The sequence below is a fragment of the Triturus cristatus genome, chromosome 10 (assembly GCF_964204655.1).
Source record: "Triturus cristatus chromosome 10, aTriCri1.1, whole genome shotgun sequence".
NCBI classification, from domain to species: Eukaryota; Metazoa; Chordata; class Amphibia; order Caudata; family Salamandridae; genus Triturus; species Triturus cristatus.
Window position 1 is genome coordinate 838,616,702 of NC_140593.1, and position 18,003 is coordinate 838,634,704.

At 45.3% G+C, this 18,003-nt stretch overlaps 1 protein-coding gene across 2 annotated transcripts in view; it reads left to right on the forward strand.

Moving 5' to 3' along the window:
• The window catches only part of CREBBP (CREB binding lysine acetyltransferase), a 1,382,831-nt gene that overhangs the window by 674,022 nt on the left and 690,806 nt on the right, over positions 1–18,003 (forward strand). For both annotated transcript variants that reach the window (XM_085628465.1, XM_085628466.1), the window contains one exon: positions 6,179–6,374. In XM_085628465.1, coding sequence (XP_085484591.1) covers positions 6,179–6,374 — 196 coding nt within the window. The remainder of the gene's footprint in view (positions 1–6,178; positions 6,375–18,003) is intronic.

The following is an 18,003-nucleotide window of genomic DNA, read 5'->3' on the forward strand; positions in this document are numbered from 1 at the left end:
GCCACCTTTCACTGTATACCCTACGGACCCCCGCGTTCCCACTATGCCATTCTGCATATCTCGCTCAGTGACAGAGCTTAATCTTTTCACATAGCCCATCCTCCCGCGTTCGTTTGTACCACCTTTATATCCTGGTTACATGTAATTTTTTATGTTATTATGCCTTTAAATCGTCATGTACCCATTTTCGACTTTAAGCAGCATTCTTCTGCCTCCGTCATCAGCCTGTGTGTAACATAGCGATTCACACTAGCTGAACGTATTACGTACACGGAACTGCGTTACGAGTCTTCTGTCTCCTTGACAATGAAGACTTGCATAGTAATCTCTTTACCGATTGGCTACCGTCAAGATCGGTTTGTCCAATGCAGCGCCACTGGACACTGCTCCTACCACGTCATCACGCCCTTTACGGGCACGCCCCCCTCGTGGCCACACCTTCCTGCCTCTCGAGCGCGAGGTTCGTACCATTTCTTTATAAGCACACCGGCCCCCGCTCCCACTTACCATCGGGGTCCGGTTTCAGAAGTTCCGCTTAGGTGCTAAGCGGGTGCCAAGCTTAGCGGGCGTGAGTTTCAACAATGCAAGGATCTCAGCTAAGTAACGAGCGTTCCCCATTCTCTTATGGTTTATTTAACCCTCGTCCCCTTTTTCCCCTTTCCCTGCTTTTTCCCTAGGGTGTGCCATTGTAGCTTCCACCCCCCTCCCAAGACCCATGGTGTAGTAAGTTTCTACACCCAAAGTGAGATATCATTTAATTACTGTATGCTCAGTGCCCAACCACACTGTGTGTCTATTTCTCTGCGCATAGTGTTCTTTCACAATGACTTTGCCTCAATGCTAGTGCTTGTCCTGGGCCCTTCTTATCCGTTTGTTTTACGGTTACCTCTTCATGTCTAAATAACCTTTTTTCTACAGCATGTAAGCACTCTCTGATCTCGTAATAGCACAGATGTTCAGCGCTCCCGTTTCAGTGCACCACGCAGAGCACTTGTTACTGTATGTCCAACATTGACAAACCTGCAAGACCATGTCTAATCTCTACATGTGTCTTTCTCTTTCGTTTGTCTTTGTTTGTCTGTCCTTTATCCAGAATAAACTCGGTTCCTCTCCAATGCGGGCGTCGCCATTTTTTTACAACATAACATTTCTTCTATTCAAAAAATAATTTCACACTTTTAACCCTCAGGTTAGGGTGGGTCTTAGCGCGCTCATACCGCCGGGGTTTCACTTACATCTAAGGTCCTGACGAATGCCTGTTAAAACATAACACATAGGCTGAAACATGTTGACCACACCGAAGTGACTTGGCTGAACAATCTATTCAGTCCATACGTCCTACATCTTGTTTTTATATATGTCTGTTTGGCTTCCATTCAAATTTATTTTGTTGACAAAAATAAGACCTTTTTAACTATCACCACACACCATTCACATCACCAGCTCCGCAGTAATTCTGGCGTCGAAGCACACCGGGCTGGCATTTGGCCTCTCCCGGTGGGGCCCGATGATGAAGCATGTCACCAACCAGGTTGGTGAGTGAGGGCTTTCTCAAGAAACCAACTTGGATTCTACAGTAGTGCTCTTTTGATAGATTCGAGGCACACTCTTTTGTTGATTTGATTGCATTTACCTGGGGGATTGAGAGTGGCCAGCGATCCTTTTTTCCTCCCTCACTCTTTTGTTGTTCATAACACAAGTAAAAAAGGTACTAGCTGTCTGGGTGTAATGAAACTGAAAAGTAAGCTGCCCATAAATCCACAACAGTAAAATGTGTGGATGTTACAGCGATAGAGGACAATCTAGTGGCTGGCTTAAGAACAAGGAAAGAGAGATGAATTATGTCCATAGTACGTAGGTCTTGCACAAAACAGTATTCCTGCTTGCCATCAAGGCCTTACCATTCTGTCTTTTTACAGGGTAATCGGGTTTACTTTTACTAGGTACTAATACACTATGTTAGAAGAGAGGAGTATATGGCGAGTTCTATGCCATCTTCAGCTTCTTCAGAAAGGAGATACTGAGGTATACTGGGAAATATTTGCTCCTGACTTCATAACTCATGCAAGTAGGACAGTGAATACTTTTCTGACAGCATTCAGTCCCTTTGACCGGACTCGTTCTGGCACAGAGCATAATACATCATCGAGATTCTGCACCTTATTTACAGAACATGGAACATCCCATGACATTGACAACACAGCAGTAATGCCATCATAGATGTCATGAGCACATCCAAATAAATTCTATCAGAGGATTAAAAAATCATATAATGCATCTTACCCAACAAAGTCCATCTCAACAAACAGCTGGGACTAAGCAAAATAGGCATAGTGATCAGTCAGGGTGTCCTACTGTAACAGAAACTGTCTTTGAGACATGGTGTGCATCATTAGAAATACTAACTGAGTGAACTGTTTTGACCGTGAGAAGGTGGTCCAGGAAATTAAATATATTTATAGTAGACCTTATGTCTCCTGTATCCAATAAAAGAGGCAAGAGGAAATCCCCCTTGGGGAAAAGGATTCTGGTTAGGTTGCTGGTGCAATGGAAGGTAGACAGTGGAGATGGCAGAAACTGGCTCGTATTATTGCATACTACCAGCAGTGTATTTCCAAGGCTGAGGATGGAAGAGCGTCTGCTTATGGTGGCTGGCCCAGACAGGACAAACCTTTTCGATGCCCAGCTTGACCACCATTGTGGCAGACGTTTTGGTAATGGGAAAAGATCCTCTCCTCAACCTTCTGTACCTCCCTTCTTACTCTTAACCTCTATTTACTCACGTTTGTACCTCCCTTCTTACTCTTAACCTCTATTTACTCACGTTTGAACTTGCCATTGAGGTCATGATAGTTTGTGTATGGGATTGTAAAATATATACTTCAAGGGGTTTCCATTGAGCTGCCCCTTTATCGTCCTCTTTTTCCTTAATCTGCATACAACAATTAGCAAGTTATGCAACTTTTGGAAGAGGGAACACTCAGCCATTCCGTGCACACCATCTGAAGGTGTTCTCTAACTTTAGGCGGTAAGCCAGCCAAAGGAGCAGACATCAGTGTAGCCTGAGCTGTGATTGCAGTATAGCCAATGCCAGAATAGTGCTCAAACACCCCGGAAGTGCGCTACATAACCATAGTTAGACTTTTTTTTTCCCAAGGCTTTTTTTCTCTGCTGGCTTGCATATATTTTCATCCAGCCAGTCTTACTAGTTTTGAGTGGGGTATCATCTGTTTAAAAAACCAACAAAAAAAAACGGGGAAAGTGATCTACAGACGGTAGACCAGTGGTACTTGTCACCCAGTTCCTGTATCATTTATCACAGTACTTATGAATAGTCCTCAATAAGTCCTCATCTCTTGACAATGTCTGTCATTGACCTCTTTCTGGCTGGATAGGTTGCCTCATCTCTTCATCTGGCTGCGAGCTTCCTTCAATAGTGCTTTCTTTCCCTTACGTCCTCCCCCAGCATCCTCCTTCATATCGGTAGGACATTTGTATGAGGTACCAAAACTGCACCCAGTTGGGCCAAAACTGTAATATCACAGCCTGAGCCTCAGGTGGAGGTGGTAGATTGAAGAGAGTGGGAAATCATTTCATGGTAGGAAAAAAATTGTAAATTTCAAAAGTTCCCACTGTATCCAATTATTAAGGACACAAGTTTTCATTGTCAGCGAGTCGCCCTGTCCCAGCCCTGTTGCTGGAGCTTTCACTGGTGGAGCAGCAGACACCTCTTTACTTTTTGCTCAGTGCCAATGTGGGTGAGCTGGTTAAGATGAGCTGTGTTGCAAAACCTTTGCTCTCAGCTGGTGAAACAGAGGGAAAACAAATTGTAAGAGTTTGAGAAATATGGGATACCAGCACAGGAACCGAGGTGTCAGCCACCTCGGTCTGGCCCTATAGTGGTGTGTGTCGCTTCTCTAGTTGTCCCTGATGAGCTAATGAACCATTGTGCCCTATGTACTCCTCTATCTCAGAGTCAGGCAGCTGGAATGCAGGACCATACTTGCCACAGTACTACTGTCATGTTCAGAAATCAAACATTTTTTGTCACAGGTGTTGATCACAGGTTAATCACGCAGTACATCAGTTATCATTGGTCCATTGATAATAAGGCTGTTTACATCAATGTGATAACAATACATCCTTCCATATTTGGATGTCAATCTGTACCTGGTTGACCTCCCTTTTTTACTGATCACATTCCTGTAAGACCTTCCTGGCCCATAATGTTGTAAGTCATCAACTGACGTCTCAAAAAGGCCTTTCAGTTAAACCACCTACCTGTCCTTCGCCTTCTCCAGTTTCACTGGCCTGTTATTGTGACACCTCATCTTTAGCACATTCTTTCCTCATATCGCTGTTGGACACTCAAAGCTCCACTGTCCTGTTTCTGACAGCAGCCTCTTCTTTTTAACATCCAACTGCTTTTATTCCTTGTATGAGCTCTCTTTGCAAGCATCTGTGGCTATGGTAATGGAAACATCGTTTTTCTGTACCTCTCCTCACAAAGCCCTAACCTGTAAAGGCTTGCAGTATGCATTACTATGATTTTTTTCCTCAGCAGTAGTACTGTGCTATCAGCAACCGAACCTTTCAGCAACACTGAAGGCCACCTGAGCAAAGTCAGCAATCGGTGCTTAGCTAAGATATGTTCCTCTAGCTGATATCTGTACAGCAGCTACATGAATGTTGGCAACAGATTCTCAATGCACTATTGTCTTGATATAGATCCTAAAGCTGACTTGATAATTGCCCAAATAGCACTTGGGAATATTATTAACCTATGATCAGATGGGGCTGTATGTGCCTTTCTGTATTTGTTTTTTTCTGTAGTTGTGCCTTATTTTTAAAGGCCACTATTTTTTATTTTTTTTTATCTGCTTGATAATTTGTTATGACATTTATACAGACCCTGTGATGCAGGACACATAGTTCACTTATTTATAATCCTGAGTTTGCATCATAGGAATCTTCAATTAAGTCATTAATGCCCTTCTCTCATCTCCAACCTTAATCCTCAAACAGCAGCGAAAATAACTTACTATTCTCCTCTTTCAGTGTACCTTCACAAAGCGCTTATGCTGTGAGGCCAGCTGCTAGTACTAGGGTTCGTGGGTAGCAGAAGCTTCTGAAACTTAGCGGTATATATTTTCAACTCTCATAATGAAAGCCTATCATTCTGTGCTTTTTCATCATTGTCAATAATGGCCATGCCATAATAGTACATATATACTGCAGAGTAGCCTAACAAAAAGGTGCTCTTTTCGTATTTTCTACTATGACTGCAATTTAATAAAAACTAGGCTGCGTTATCCTGCGGAAAGTACACAGGAGCATAAAGACGTCTGGATGGGTCTCCTTTTCAGATGATTTGTGAACAATTCTAGTCATGTAGTGACAAAGACATGTTTGGGGATCCCACACTCAGCAAGAAATTATTCTAATGTTTGACTTCAGTAAAGATGCTACAATGCAGAACCAGGACTGCAAGTAGGTATCCATTTTTTGTGATTGATAGTGGGATCAGGCTGCCGATTTATCACGCTTTTCTTAGTTTTTTAATCTTCATGTGTCCTCCGCGGTAGAAAATATTTGGGCACCGAAGATGTCTCGCATAGTTGCAATATTTGGCAGTCATCCTGTCTCCATAACTGCAATATTTAGCAGTCATCTTGTCTCCATAGTGTAGTGCAGTGCTAGTGCAAAACTCCAGAAGATGAATGTTAGTCCTGGTACTGAGACCAAGTAGAAAAGGTCTAAGGAGCCTCAGTATGTATTATGTCTGTTACAAATAAGCACAACTTTTTGATTTTTTGGCATGTTTTTTAGTACAAAACCAGTGGTTTTTGGCAGCAGTAACAGAATGGGTTTGGTAATTGCTTTAATAAATGCCGGTTTAGGAATGGGAAGCAGTTGTGATGCTGCCATACTCCTGCACAGACTAAACAACTTAAGGTGACAAAAGTACTTCACTAAATGTAGGTATGGTGGTTGAGCAGTCTCTCTTTCTATTCTCAAAAGGAGATAGACACATAAAAGCCATTTGAAATAGAAGAAAAACCTTCAATATTTTGTAGCAGCTTTGTTTTCCAGTAATCATTTTGTATGACGTCATTGGAGTGTAACCTTTGCGGAGGTGTATTAACTGATTGTTGTACCTATATTTCTCTAATTTTAGCTGGAAGAAAATTCATCATCTTCATCATCCTCATTGCCAGCAAAGGAAGAAGGTGATGGGGCAGAGTCTAAGCAGGAGCCAATGGAAGTGGAAGAGAAAAAGTTAGAGGTTAAAGTGGAGCCAAAAGAGGATGAAGAAAATGGAACAAATGGTGCAATTTCACAATCCACGTCACCATCTCAGCCACGAAAAAAGAGTAAGTAAAACAGTCTCCTAATTGTGTTGTATTTGTGTATAAAGTTGGCAAATTGCAGTAGGTGAAGCCATATATGTAGGTTTTTCCGACCTGCATTCTTGGCATTGTTGGCCATAAACTCTGTAATTCTACGAAGTAAAGTTTACCTGTGGGATAGTGTTTTGATTTAAATCAGTACTCTCTGATACCAATTTAAGCTGATTTCCAACTCAGTCTGGATTTTCTTTTGTGGCATATATAGTAACTAGTGAATGTGGCCTGAAGAATTGCTTTAAATGTGTCTAATTTATGAATGTGGGCATTGGAGTCTGTTTAAAGGGTGTCTTGCCTACTCAGACCCCAATGGACTCTGGGGATTACTCCCTTATAACACCCCACGCCAGGAGGCAGACCGGCAGAATTAGGCCCCAGGAGGGGATGGGGCCTATCTCCATCGTGCTCAAAAGTGCCCTCTGCAATCGCACAGTGCGGGACGTACCCAGGAAGATACCATCTTGTGTCCATCATAGCCCGGAAGGGACTGGGCTTACCCCCCCTTTTGTCCATTGGAAAGGTACTGGTTTTCTGCAGAATCAGGCCCTTGTGCCAATTTTTAGAGACCTTGTGGGATTACTGGAGTAACTCTGGCATTCAAGACTGATAACGATACTAAACATTGTATTTTTTACTTGCCTATATTGAGGATGCATTGACTGTTTTTTAGTGTAAGTTCAAACTCTTGAACAATATTTTAATTGCAGCCATAGGGTCATGAAGCACCACTATAGGAATTCGCTCTTATAGTGCTAATAATCATAGTATAATTTGTGTTTTACTTTTTGTCTTCTTTTTTGTGACCTTCTACTGTTGTTGTCGACTTGTTTGCTTCTTCATACAAGGTGATCCTAACATCTGTCTCTGATTTGCACTCAGCAGCCTGTTGATAATGGGGAAACGCAAGGCTTTTGATAATGTTGCAGAACCTGGGAAGGCTAAAACATTAGCAAAATACTGATGATATCTGTACCCTCGATGATATGGAGGTTTTAGTTGAGGAACTTGGGGGCTTGCTGGTTGAAATTAAGAGATGCGTCATGTTCAACTAAGCCTAAACTTAAACGCATGAATATGAAGTCATAATTGACAAATCCATGTCGCAATGTGAGTAAGTCCCAGGAACCTAGAGAACCAGTTATTAATGCTACTTCTGGGGCATTTTCCAGTGCATAGTTAACTGACACAGACAATCCCAATTCTGGAATCAGGAGCTGTGCCAGCCAGCCAAGGTCATTTGTGGTGAACCTAGAGTGTTAAAATAGGTTTTCAGCTCTGCTACCCCAAGAAGACCCTCCCACTTCTATTGATCCAGTTTAGAGTGCTCAAAGCTTACACATGAAGCAACCCCCAGAGGGCGTCCTAAATTAAATGCAGCTGTTATCTTTGGGGGAAGAGATTTGTGAGCTAAGGAAAGCCGTTACAGTCTGACAAAGTGGACACACTTTTGGGCAGTCTTAACAAGCGAGGGAGAGTGGATCTAGCCAGAAGCTTTAAAATTGTGAAATTCCACCCAGATGTGACCTGCACCCAAATTCCTTAGCGCAAGTACCTAATGATCTTTTCCATTGCCCCCTACCTTACTCCAGTCCATTCACTCCTTTAAAACAAGGATAGACAATTCACGGCATATAATACTTTTGTCCTATTCAGGAGGAGAACACTGGACAAAGGGTAAGAAAACTCAGCAAAAACTAGCTTCAAGATGCGCAATGGCCACAAGTCCCCCCTTTGGCTAGTTCTTTTAGAAAGATGATTGGGTTACTAGCTTAGAATCACAAAAGAGAAGAGGGGAAGTCCAGTGGCCCCATAAGCTGAAAGAGAGAGGGGATCATACAAACTCAGGTGAGGACGTTTTTCTGATAAATGTCCCCAAGTTGGACCCAGGGGCCCACAAAGAAGCCCTAGTTAATAAAGACCATTTGCTGGTTGCGCAAAGTACGGAATTGTAAATCTATTATCAGAGAGGACATTGTAAAAGCCAGGCGGTGTAGCAGTAAGCCCGACTAACTTGACTACATTGGCATACACTTTGTCATAGCAAAGTTAATGATGGACTGATTGCCCTGGAACACAGAGCTCCACTACTTAATGCCACAAATATGTGCATCAAAATAAAAGCTCTTTTGTCTACCTCCTTAGCGACTGGCAAAGGTTTAGCACCACTTTAAAAAGTGTCATGTGAATTGATGGGGGTGACTAGGCTTTTCAAACACATCAGACATTGATTGACTACACAGAATCCTTCCCAGGCTGGTATTCCTATTAGTAATACCCGGGTCATAGTATCTAGCCCTGGGGAGGAGCCTGGGCAATCTAACCACTTGCCAATGACTTCCACAAGGAAGGAGCTAGAGGTGGCCATGAAAGATAAGTATATTGCTTGCTGAACTTCCATTCTACTCCCTAGCTCCCTCAAATGGCACAGATTTTGTAAGGTTGTTGACGAAGGGCATAGTGGGTAGCTAAATTTGTCATGGAATGTGGCTAGTCTACAAGTCAAATTAAACAATCTTGAGGGGAGAATTTATTAGTGGCAACCAAATAATCCTATTACATGAAATGTGGGCTACTGCACCACTGTATAAGCATGATTATTTAACTTTTTTTATTCGTGCTAATTCAGCTAGATCGGGCAGAGCCTCCGGAGGTTTACATATTTGGTTACAAAACACAAATAACTTTAAGGTGAAAGTTTTAGCCACAGGATCCAAAGACAATTTAGGAATCCTTTTGACGTGCCAAAGACCAGCTTTGATAAAGCACATAGTTGTTTGTAATATTTATGCTCGCTCAATTCACGATAGTGCAGAATCCTCTACCATTCACGTCCTTCAGTCTTTATTAGAGAGTAGTGTACAACATTCTTGGCCTATTTTCATAGCTTGTAACTGTAAAACCAGGTTTGAACCACTGGAACCCCTTTCTCTCCTTATGGCAGTTGAGGACGAAGTGTGGGTAATTCCCACTCTTGCTACTGTACCAGTTATGAAATGGCCTGAAGTTGCTTGTCTGATTTTACTTCTTTGCCGGGCTTATGGCCTGGTAGCCTTAAATCATCGCTCAAAATCAGACTATCAACTTCAACCTAAATTTAAGAGTTTTGTACACTAACCATCTAGATTATATCATGCTCGATCTGAGGCTATGGTGTTATATGGTTGATATGAAGGTCGTCACTCAAGTGGATAGGGTTCATAATCCGCTTGTTGCCGACTTCAGCCTGGACTTATTTTTCAAGCTCTCAGAAAAAGCGACGGATACTTTCCCAGTGCAGTTGGTGCTTACAAATAATTGCAGAAATATAAAATTACTAACATTAACAATAGCACTCACGGAAGGAGTAAAATATATTAAACACTAGTGGACCATTTTGAGGGATTCCCTTAGCTTGGCATCATTTAGGTTTAACCTTAAACATTCTGAATGTTTTGCAGAGCTAAACAGTATGTTCGAGGCATATGAACTGCAGAATTCACACTGGCCAGGGAGACCTCCCCACTATGCATTAGATGTCAAGTGGAAGGGGGTCTGCTTCACAAAGTTTGACCGTCCTGGTTAATTCAAGGATCTTGGTTGGTGAGACTGACAGTGTTAACAAAAACCCCTGCCACATCCCCTGCCTCCCCCTTCTGTCCCCCTCCCCCCCAACACCCACCAAATCAGACTTATACCTAGTACGTTCGTCTGAATATTAAGGATTATGTGAGAATATCCTTTACAAGAAACCATTTTTTTGTTTTCGCGCCGATACTAGGCAAAATAGATATACCTTACACTGGAGGCAAGCATATGCCTCAACCATTCACAGGTGACCAGTAGGCATGGACATCTACAGAGACAGCTGCCCATGAAAAGAGCCCTGGGATGCCTCAGAAGCAGCAGAACATTTGGGTCCAATACTGTGGTATACAGGTCAACACTTTAAATCACCTAGAGAAGTTCAGAAGCCATCCAGAAATGTTGTGCAAGATTTCCTAATGTCATGATTCGATGTGGGGTGGGAGATGTGCATGGAGTGCGATTTTCTTTTCTAACTGCTGTATGTCCAATGTGAATGTCTAAAAAATGCTTGATTAAAAAAAAAATGGAGAAGTGAAACGACTACTAAAATGAATAAATCCGAAGGAATGCTCCAAGCATTCAGTGCGGTCCTTGATTATTATTTTTTTTTACAGTCAGAGAGGGAGCCTGCTTATTACCTAGATGATGCCAGATGCAAATGTCCATTCATTCAAAATCCTTTATTTCGATTACAAAAAAAACCTTAAAGTACAGTACATTGCATATAAAAAAGATTAAGCAATTAAAAATTAAAATATAAAACCAATAGTTGATAGCAATACTCTTTGGAATGTACAATAGATCAATATTAGCAGCATACATGGATTTGAAACATCTCATAGAAAATCAATGCAACATCCGTTAAGGACACCATTGCACACCTAGGACTTCATATAAAATATATCCTATAAATAATTACAAATATTTTTTTTAAATTACAGTAGGCAATTCTTTCCTTTTAAACCAGAACATTTCCTGGGGTACAACTACTAGTAACCCCAGCCTTGGGTGTTTACACAGATTATCGTTTATCTGGTAAAATGGTTTGAATGGTCAGCACATAGGTAGATCAAATTATAAATAAGAGGATACATTCTTATCAGATCTGGGAGAGTGTAATAAAACAGAAGTAGCATCTCTAACGTAGTAAGACATCGCTACTGTTTTAACAGACCATGCCAAATTTAAAAATCTTGAGGCAGCAATTACAACTGGCTCTGATGCGTCAGATTTCAATACGCGCAAGGCCAACAAACCGTGCCTTGTGCCTATGTTGTGACATAATGGTAGGATCCACCTCGACCTCAGAATTATACATTTGTGACACAGTAACAGGAAGTGTACCTCAGTTTCTATTACACTGGGGCAGAAAGGGCAATCCCCTGTCATTCAGTCATCTTTTTCTCACTTCAAGGTAAAGGCCCTAAGAGGTAAAGTGCCCACTTGGAAACTAATGTACAAGGACTTTGCCACAGGGGGAGAAATTCCATCAATTAACGGATCAAATTGTGGGGTGCATTTAGAACTAAGGTATTTCTCATCCAGGGGATACTCATCAAAGTCATAATCTATGAATAATCCCCGCCCACGTGCGGGATCCCGGAGCATATAGGCTGCAGTAGAGTATCAAGAAACAAAGAAAACGAACACCTTGCCTTTAAGGCATTAGAGTAAGGGGACCGTGCCTTTAAGACCTGCAGGAGACCCCTTGCTCCCATGATGCACCACAAGTGACAGGTCAGTTCTTTTTTCCGGCTCCTTCTATGAGGATCCTGGAGCTTGAGCTCATCAGTTTTTTGACTGAAAGTTTTGTAATACAGAACTTTTCAGAAAATTCGACATTTTCTGACTCCTGAAAGCGTGTTCTGCTGGTTTCCTGAAGAATTTCAATTTTTTTCCAGTCAGAATGCCTGCTTTATTTAGGAAATGCCCTTCCTGTGGCAATAAGATGGCACTGGCGGATCCACACTCTGTGTGTATTGTGTGTTTACCAACTTCACACAATCCTGACCGATGCCCTCACTGCCAGAAGTTTTCCAGGCGCACTCTGCGCAATAGAGAGTGCATTAAGCTGCATGCCCAGCTGGAGAAGGAAAGAAGCCGTCGTGAAGGCGTCCATTCATCCTTAAAACCACCTTCTTCAGCTAGACAACCTCAGAAACTGCGACATACCACCTCTCCTGACCCCAAGAAGACCAAGGTCCCAGGAGATTCGCCGTCGACGTCCAAGGTACTGTCGAAAAAACCGAAAAAGACTTCTGCGTCAAGAGATTCATCTCGACGTCGAGATTCTCCGCCGCAGAGAAGTCGGCGTCGAGGCGCAGTCCTTCCGGCTCGAAGGCTGTTAGTCCGGTGAGATCTGGACTGTCTCCGTCGACGTCGAGGCTTCCGTCGACGTCGAGACACTCTCCGCCGCCCTCGAGGAGATCAGCGATGAGAGATGCGACGACTTATGTCTCGCCGCGAGTGGGTTGTTCGACGTCAAGGCATTCGACGTCGATGAGGTCAACCCCCATTCAACGTCATGGAAGGTCGACGACAAAGTCGCCAAGCCGACGTCATGTAAGGTCGAAGTCGCCAAGCCGACGTCATGGAAGGTCGACGTCGAAGCCCTCAGGTCGACGACGAAGGTCGACGCCGAAGTCGCCTGATAGACGACAAACACCTGATCGACGGTCGAGGTCTCCGCAACGCCGTCGGCGTCAAGACCACCGAGGGCGGAACGCCATTCACAACAATCGGCACCGATGGTGACACAAACATCATCGACGTCTAGGCGCTCGACGTCGAAGGATAGAGCAGCAGTGGCCGCGGAGAGAAGAGCCAGGTCTAGATCTTCAGGAGATCGATTATCATCTCCAGGCCTGCATATCGTGCAGATCTCTCCGGAAGGATCACCTAAGGCACCGGAGAAGTTCGGACTTTCACCTCGCTGGTTGAAGAGTGTGGGTACAGGTGCCTGCAGAAGTCCGGGCTCGGAATATTCCCGCACGTACTCTCCCTCCAGAATTTCTCCTCGTAGGAGCAGGACTCCTCCTGGTAGTCCAAAGCCACCTTCTCCACGCCGGTCACGATCCAGGGATCGTCCCTCTTCTCACAGAAGGCCAAGATCTCCTTCCAAGCATAGATCACGGTCCAGGGGTCATCACAGCGACCGTCCCCACAAGAGGCGATGCACTAGATCACCCACCTGGTCTTCCTCCACAAGGTCCTCGGTCCGGGACTATTCTCCGACCTAGTCTTCTACACCCCCGTCACAAGTGTCTCCTGTGGATGACATCGCTACTTTCTCTGACGCCCTGGGTAGAGGTGCGCAGAAATTGAATATCCCGCTGCACACCCCTCTGGCCCCCACGTCAATTATATTTGACACGTTGCATCACCGGTCAGCACCCAGACCTTTGCTACCATTGGTGCCAGGATTGTTGGAGCCAGCGATGGCCACATTTCTCACTCCTGCTACGGTGGGCTCTGTGCCTTCAAGAATAGCGAAGAAATATAAGGCTCCTGCTGAGGATCCCTTGTTTCTAAGGGCGGACCCACCAGCGGACTCAGTTATCGTGGCGGCTACCATGAAGTCCCATTCTGCCTCTGTGTCCTCTTCTGTCCCCCCCGGAGAAAGACCGCAAGCAAATGGATTCGTATGGCAGAAAGATGTGCAACACTTCTGCCTCACACATGAAAGTGGCTAGTGCTTCAGCCCTGCTAGGACGGTATGATCGCGCTCTGTGGGATTCCCTCTCCAGATTTGCTGAGAAACTGCCAAGGGAAGACGGGCAGGATTTTAATGAAATTCTCCTGGAAGGTGGGCTCATAGCCAATCAAATTATCAGTGCGGCTGCGGATGCTTCGTATCTCGCCGCACATGGCTACTCTCATGGCGTCTGCTCTCGGCGCTCAGCCTGGCTATGGCTAACGAGCCTCATGCCTGATGCGCAAAAAAAAAAAATTCTTAATCTGCCTTTTAACGGATCATCTTTGTTTGGGGCTCACGCTGATGACCAAATGAACAAAATGAAGGCAGAGTTGGACACAGTTAAAGCTGTTGGGCTGGAAAAGCGCAAGGAATATCGAAAGCGCTTTCGCCAGGGCGACAAACGTGCCTTTCATCAGCGCGTTCAAACACCCAAATGTTCCTCCCAAAATCAGCAGAGGTCCCAGTTTCAACAAAGGGGTCGTGGCAGAGGGAGCGGAAATGCAAAGCAGCAACAGTCCTCCACCAAACAGCCCTCAAAACAGTGATCTTACTTCCTCCGTGCTCGTTCGCCACTCCGGTAGGAGGAAGTATCAGTGTTCACCTGGCAGAGTGGGAAGCTATTACAAAAGACAGATGGGTGCTGAATATTGTACAGCATGGCTACTTGCTGAGGTTTAAGTCTCCCCCTCCGCATTTATCCCCAGGGAGGCAGCACCTCCCTCAAATCCAAAATCGGCTTTTACTGGGCAAAGTAGCTACTCTCCTCTCCAAGAACGCCATAGAGGAAGTGCCTCCCCTGCAAAGAAATCAAGGAGTATACTCCCGGTACTTTCTTGTTAAAAAACGAGGAGTAGTCAAAGAGTACAGACCCATTCTCGACCTCCGTCTGCTCAACAGATTTGTCAGGAAGGAAAAGTTCAGAATGCTGTCTCTGCATCAGATCTTCCCGCATCTTCACCAAGGAGACTGGATGTGTGCCATCGACCTACAGGATGCCTACTTCCATATTCCTGTCTCAGTGAAACACCGGAAATTTCTCAGGTTTCAGATCTCTCGTCAGCACTATCAGTACAGAGTTCTGCCGTTTGGCCTCAAATCCGCCCCACGGACATTCTCAAAGTGCATGGCAGTGGTAGCTACCTTCCTCCGCAAACGGAAGATATTCGTCTATTCCTATCTAGACGACTGGCTCCTGAAGAGTTCCACTCCTGTTCGGCTCCAGAGCCATCTCTCGTTCTGCCTCAATCTCCTACAGTCGCTGGGATTACAGGTCAATTACAAAAAGTCGGTCCTCAATCCCACTCCGCGGATTCACAACCTGGGCGCCTCTCTGGACTCCGCAAAGGCAAGCGTGTGTCCTTCGGAGGAGAGGTTATCATCCATGCTTCAGAAATGCCACACGCTTCTCAACGCGGCATTTCCCACAGCCAGGCAAGTGTCATCACTTCTGGGGTCGATGGCTTCGTGCATTTACATTGTGCCCAATGCACGTCTTCACATGCGCCCTCTGCAACAAGAGCTAGAGGATCGGTGGTCGCAGAGGTCCGGCCGCTGGGAAGATCTCATCTCTCTTCACCAAGCTGCCAAAGACTCCATCAGATGGTGGATGAAACGCTCCCATCTACTTCACGGCGTCCCCTTCCATCAGGCACCTCGACACAGACAGTGGTCACAGATGCCTCCATGCAGGGCTGGGGTGCTGATATGGACCAGCTTCAGGTGCAAGGTCTCTGGTCCAATACCGAACAGAGTTATCACATAAACTTCTTGGAGCTACGAGCAGTCCATCTAGCTCTCAAATCCCTGTATCCGTCCCTCCAAACCAACCATGTGCGGATTCAGACAGACAACACAGCAACTATGTTCTATCTGAACAAGCAAGGAGGCACCAGATCAAGAGTCCTATCTCTGGAAGCTCAGTCCATTTTGCGATGGCTACTGGCGAGAGACCTTTCGATCATCGCTGTTCACCTGCCAGGGACCCTAAACGTCCAGGCAGATGGCCTCAGCAGAGACTTCGTCGAAGCGCACGACTGCGTGCTCAACGAAGACGTCGCTCAAGAGATCTTCTGGCAGTGGGGAGTACCGGACATAGATCTTTTCGCAGACGCGGCAAACAAAAAATGCCCCGTCTTCGCCTCCAGGTTCCCCCAACAGGGATCTCAGGGGAACGCACTTTTGATCAGCTGGTCACGGACATTGCTATACGCTTTTCCTCCTCTCCCTCTCATCCCAGCTGTGATACAGAAATTCTACAGCACCAGAACGTGGATGATCCTGATAGCTCCGGAGTGGCCCCGTCAGTGGTGGTACCCGGATCTACTACAGCTGTCAGAGGTGCCACACCAGAGATTGCCTTGCCTACCGAACTTACTGACCAAGAGCCAGGGGAGAGTGTTCCATCCCAACCTCCCCTCTCTTCGCTTGACGGCATGGCTCCTGAACTCATCCAGTACGGACATTTAGATCTCCCGGCGGACTGTATGAACATTCTGCGAGAAGCAAAAAGGCCCTCCACTAGGAAGTCTTATGCCTTCAAGTGGAAGAGGTTCTACATTTGGTGTAGAGATAACGTCCTTGATCCGATCCGGGGTCAAGAACAGGTTATTCTACCCTACTTATTGCACTTGGCAAAGTCTGGTTTAAAGTACACTTCCATCAGAGTCCACTTAGCTGCTATCACAGCTTATAGAAAATCTCCTACCCAGGCCTCATTCTTCCAGATGCCGGTAGTCAAAGATTTCCTAGAAGGGCTTAAAGTATTTCCACCAGTGAGGTCTCCTTCCCCTCCCTGGGAACTCAACATTGTTCTCTCTAAGTTGATGGGAGCTCCTTTCGAGCCTATTCCTAAGGCATCCTTACAGCATCTGACCTGGAAGGCTGCCTTCTTAGTAGCCATCACTTCTGCCCGCAGGGTGAGTGAAATTCAGGCCCTCTGCTGCAAGGAACCTTACACTGTTTTCCATGCTAATAGAGTGGTACTACGTACTCATCCGAGCTTCCTGCCCAAGGTGGTCTCGGACTTCCACATTAATCAGGTTATCACGTTGCCCACTTTTTTTCCTCAGCCAACCACTCCCCCGGAGAGAGCTTTACATTCTCTTGACCTCCGGAGGGTATTGAAATTTTATCTTGCTAAGACCCTTTCGCTTAGAAAGTCTGACAGGCTCTTTGTTAATTACGGTCCAACGAATACCGGACTGGCTACCTCCAAAAGGTCCATTTCTAGATGGATTGTCTCATGTATAGCCTTGTATTATCAGCTGTCTCTCAAGGTTCTACAGGTTAGACCAAGAGCACACTCTACTAGAGGGAAAGCTTCTACTGTAGCTCTCCTTCGCAACGTTCCCATGTCTGAAATTTGCAAAGCAGCTACATGGCGCTCCATACATACTTTTACACTCCATTATTGCCTAGATTCAGACGCACAGGTCGACGCCCAGGTGGGGCAGGCCTCTTTGAGGAATTTGTTTGCATAACTGCTATGCTTATGTGATGTTAATGCATATTCTAAATGCTATAATGCTCGTCCGCGAGACTTTGGGTATGGGCTTGCTACTCTATTCATATATTATGACTATTGATGAGTATCCCCTGGATGAGAAGGATTAGTTACTTACCTGTAATCCTAGTTCTCATCCAGGGGTATACTCATCAAAGTCATAAGCGACCCACCCACCTCCCCGGACGAGCTTTTTCTCCTCAAGTCATTGTTTATTAATTGCAGATCTACTCAGGTGCGAGTGCACCGTCAAAAATAACTGAGCTAACTGTGGTGCATCATGGGAGCAAGGGGTCTCCTGCAGGTCTTAAAGGCACGGTCCCCTTACTCTAATGCCTTAAAGGCAAGGTGTCAGTTTTCTTTGTTTCTTGATACTCTACTGCAGCCTACAGGCACGTGCCTGCAATTACAAGTTTGCTTTATGGCAATAAAGCATTGTTGTGTGACAATTGGCTTGGTGCTTCCTTTTTAGGTCTCGGCTAGCGAAGGCTGCGCTTGCGCAGTCTCGCTCGCGAGAGATAATGACTTGGAGAAGAGGGGCTTGAACCCGCCCCTCTTCTCCCCTCTTCTCCATTGGCTGGCCTCTTGAATGCTGGGCAGCCATTGGAGAAGAGGTTCGTCACTCCGAACAGGCCCCGTCCTTTTCGGATTCGGGGTTGTGTTTTTTGCAACTTTTCTAATTATCTCCTCCAGCCAATGGCAAGAGGAGAGAAAAGCAAAACACGCCCCCGAATTCGAAACCGCCGCTGCCTTTCTCCGAGGCATTTCTGCTTCGCCTCGGGGAAAGGCGGCGGTGTTCAGGGCGATTTCCCTCAACGACGCACAGTCTCTTC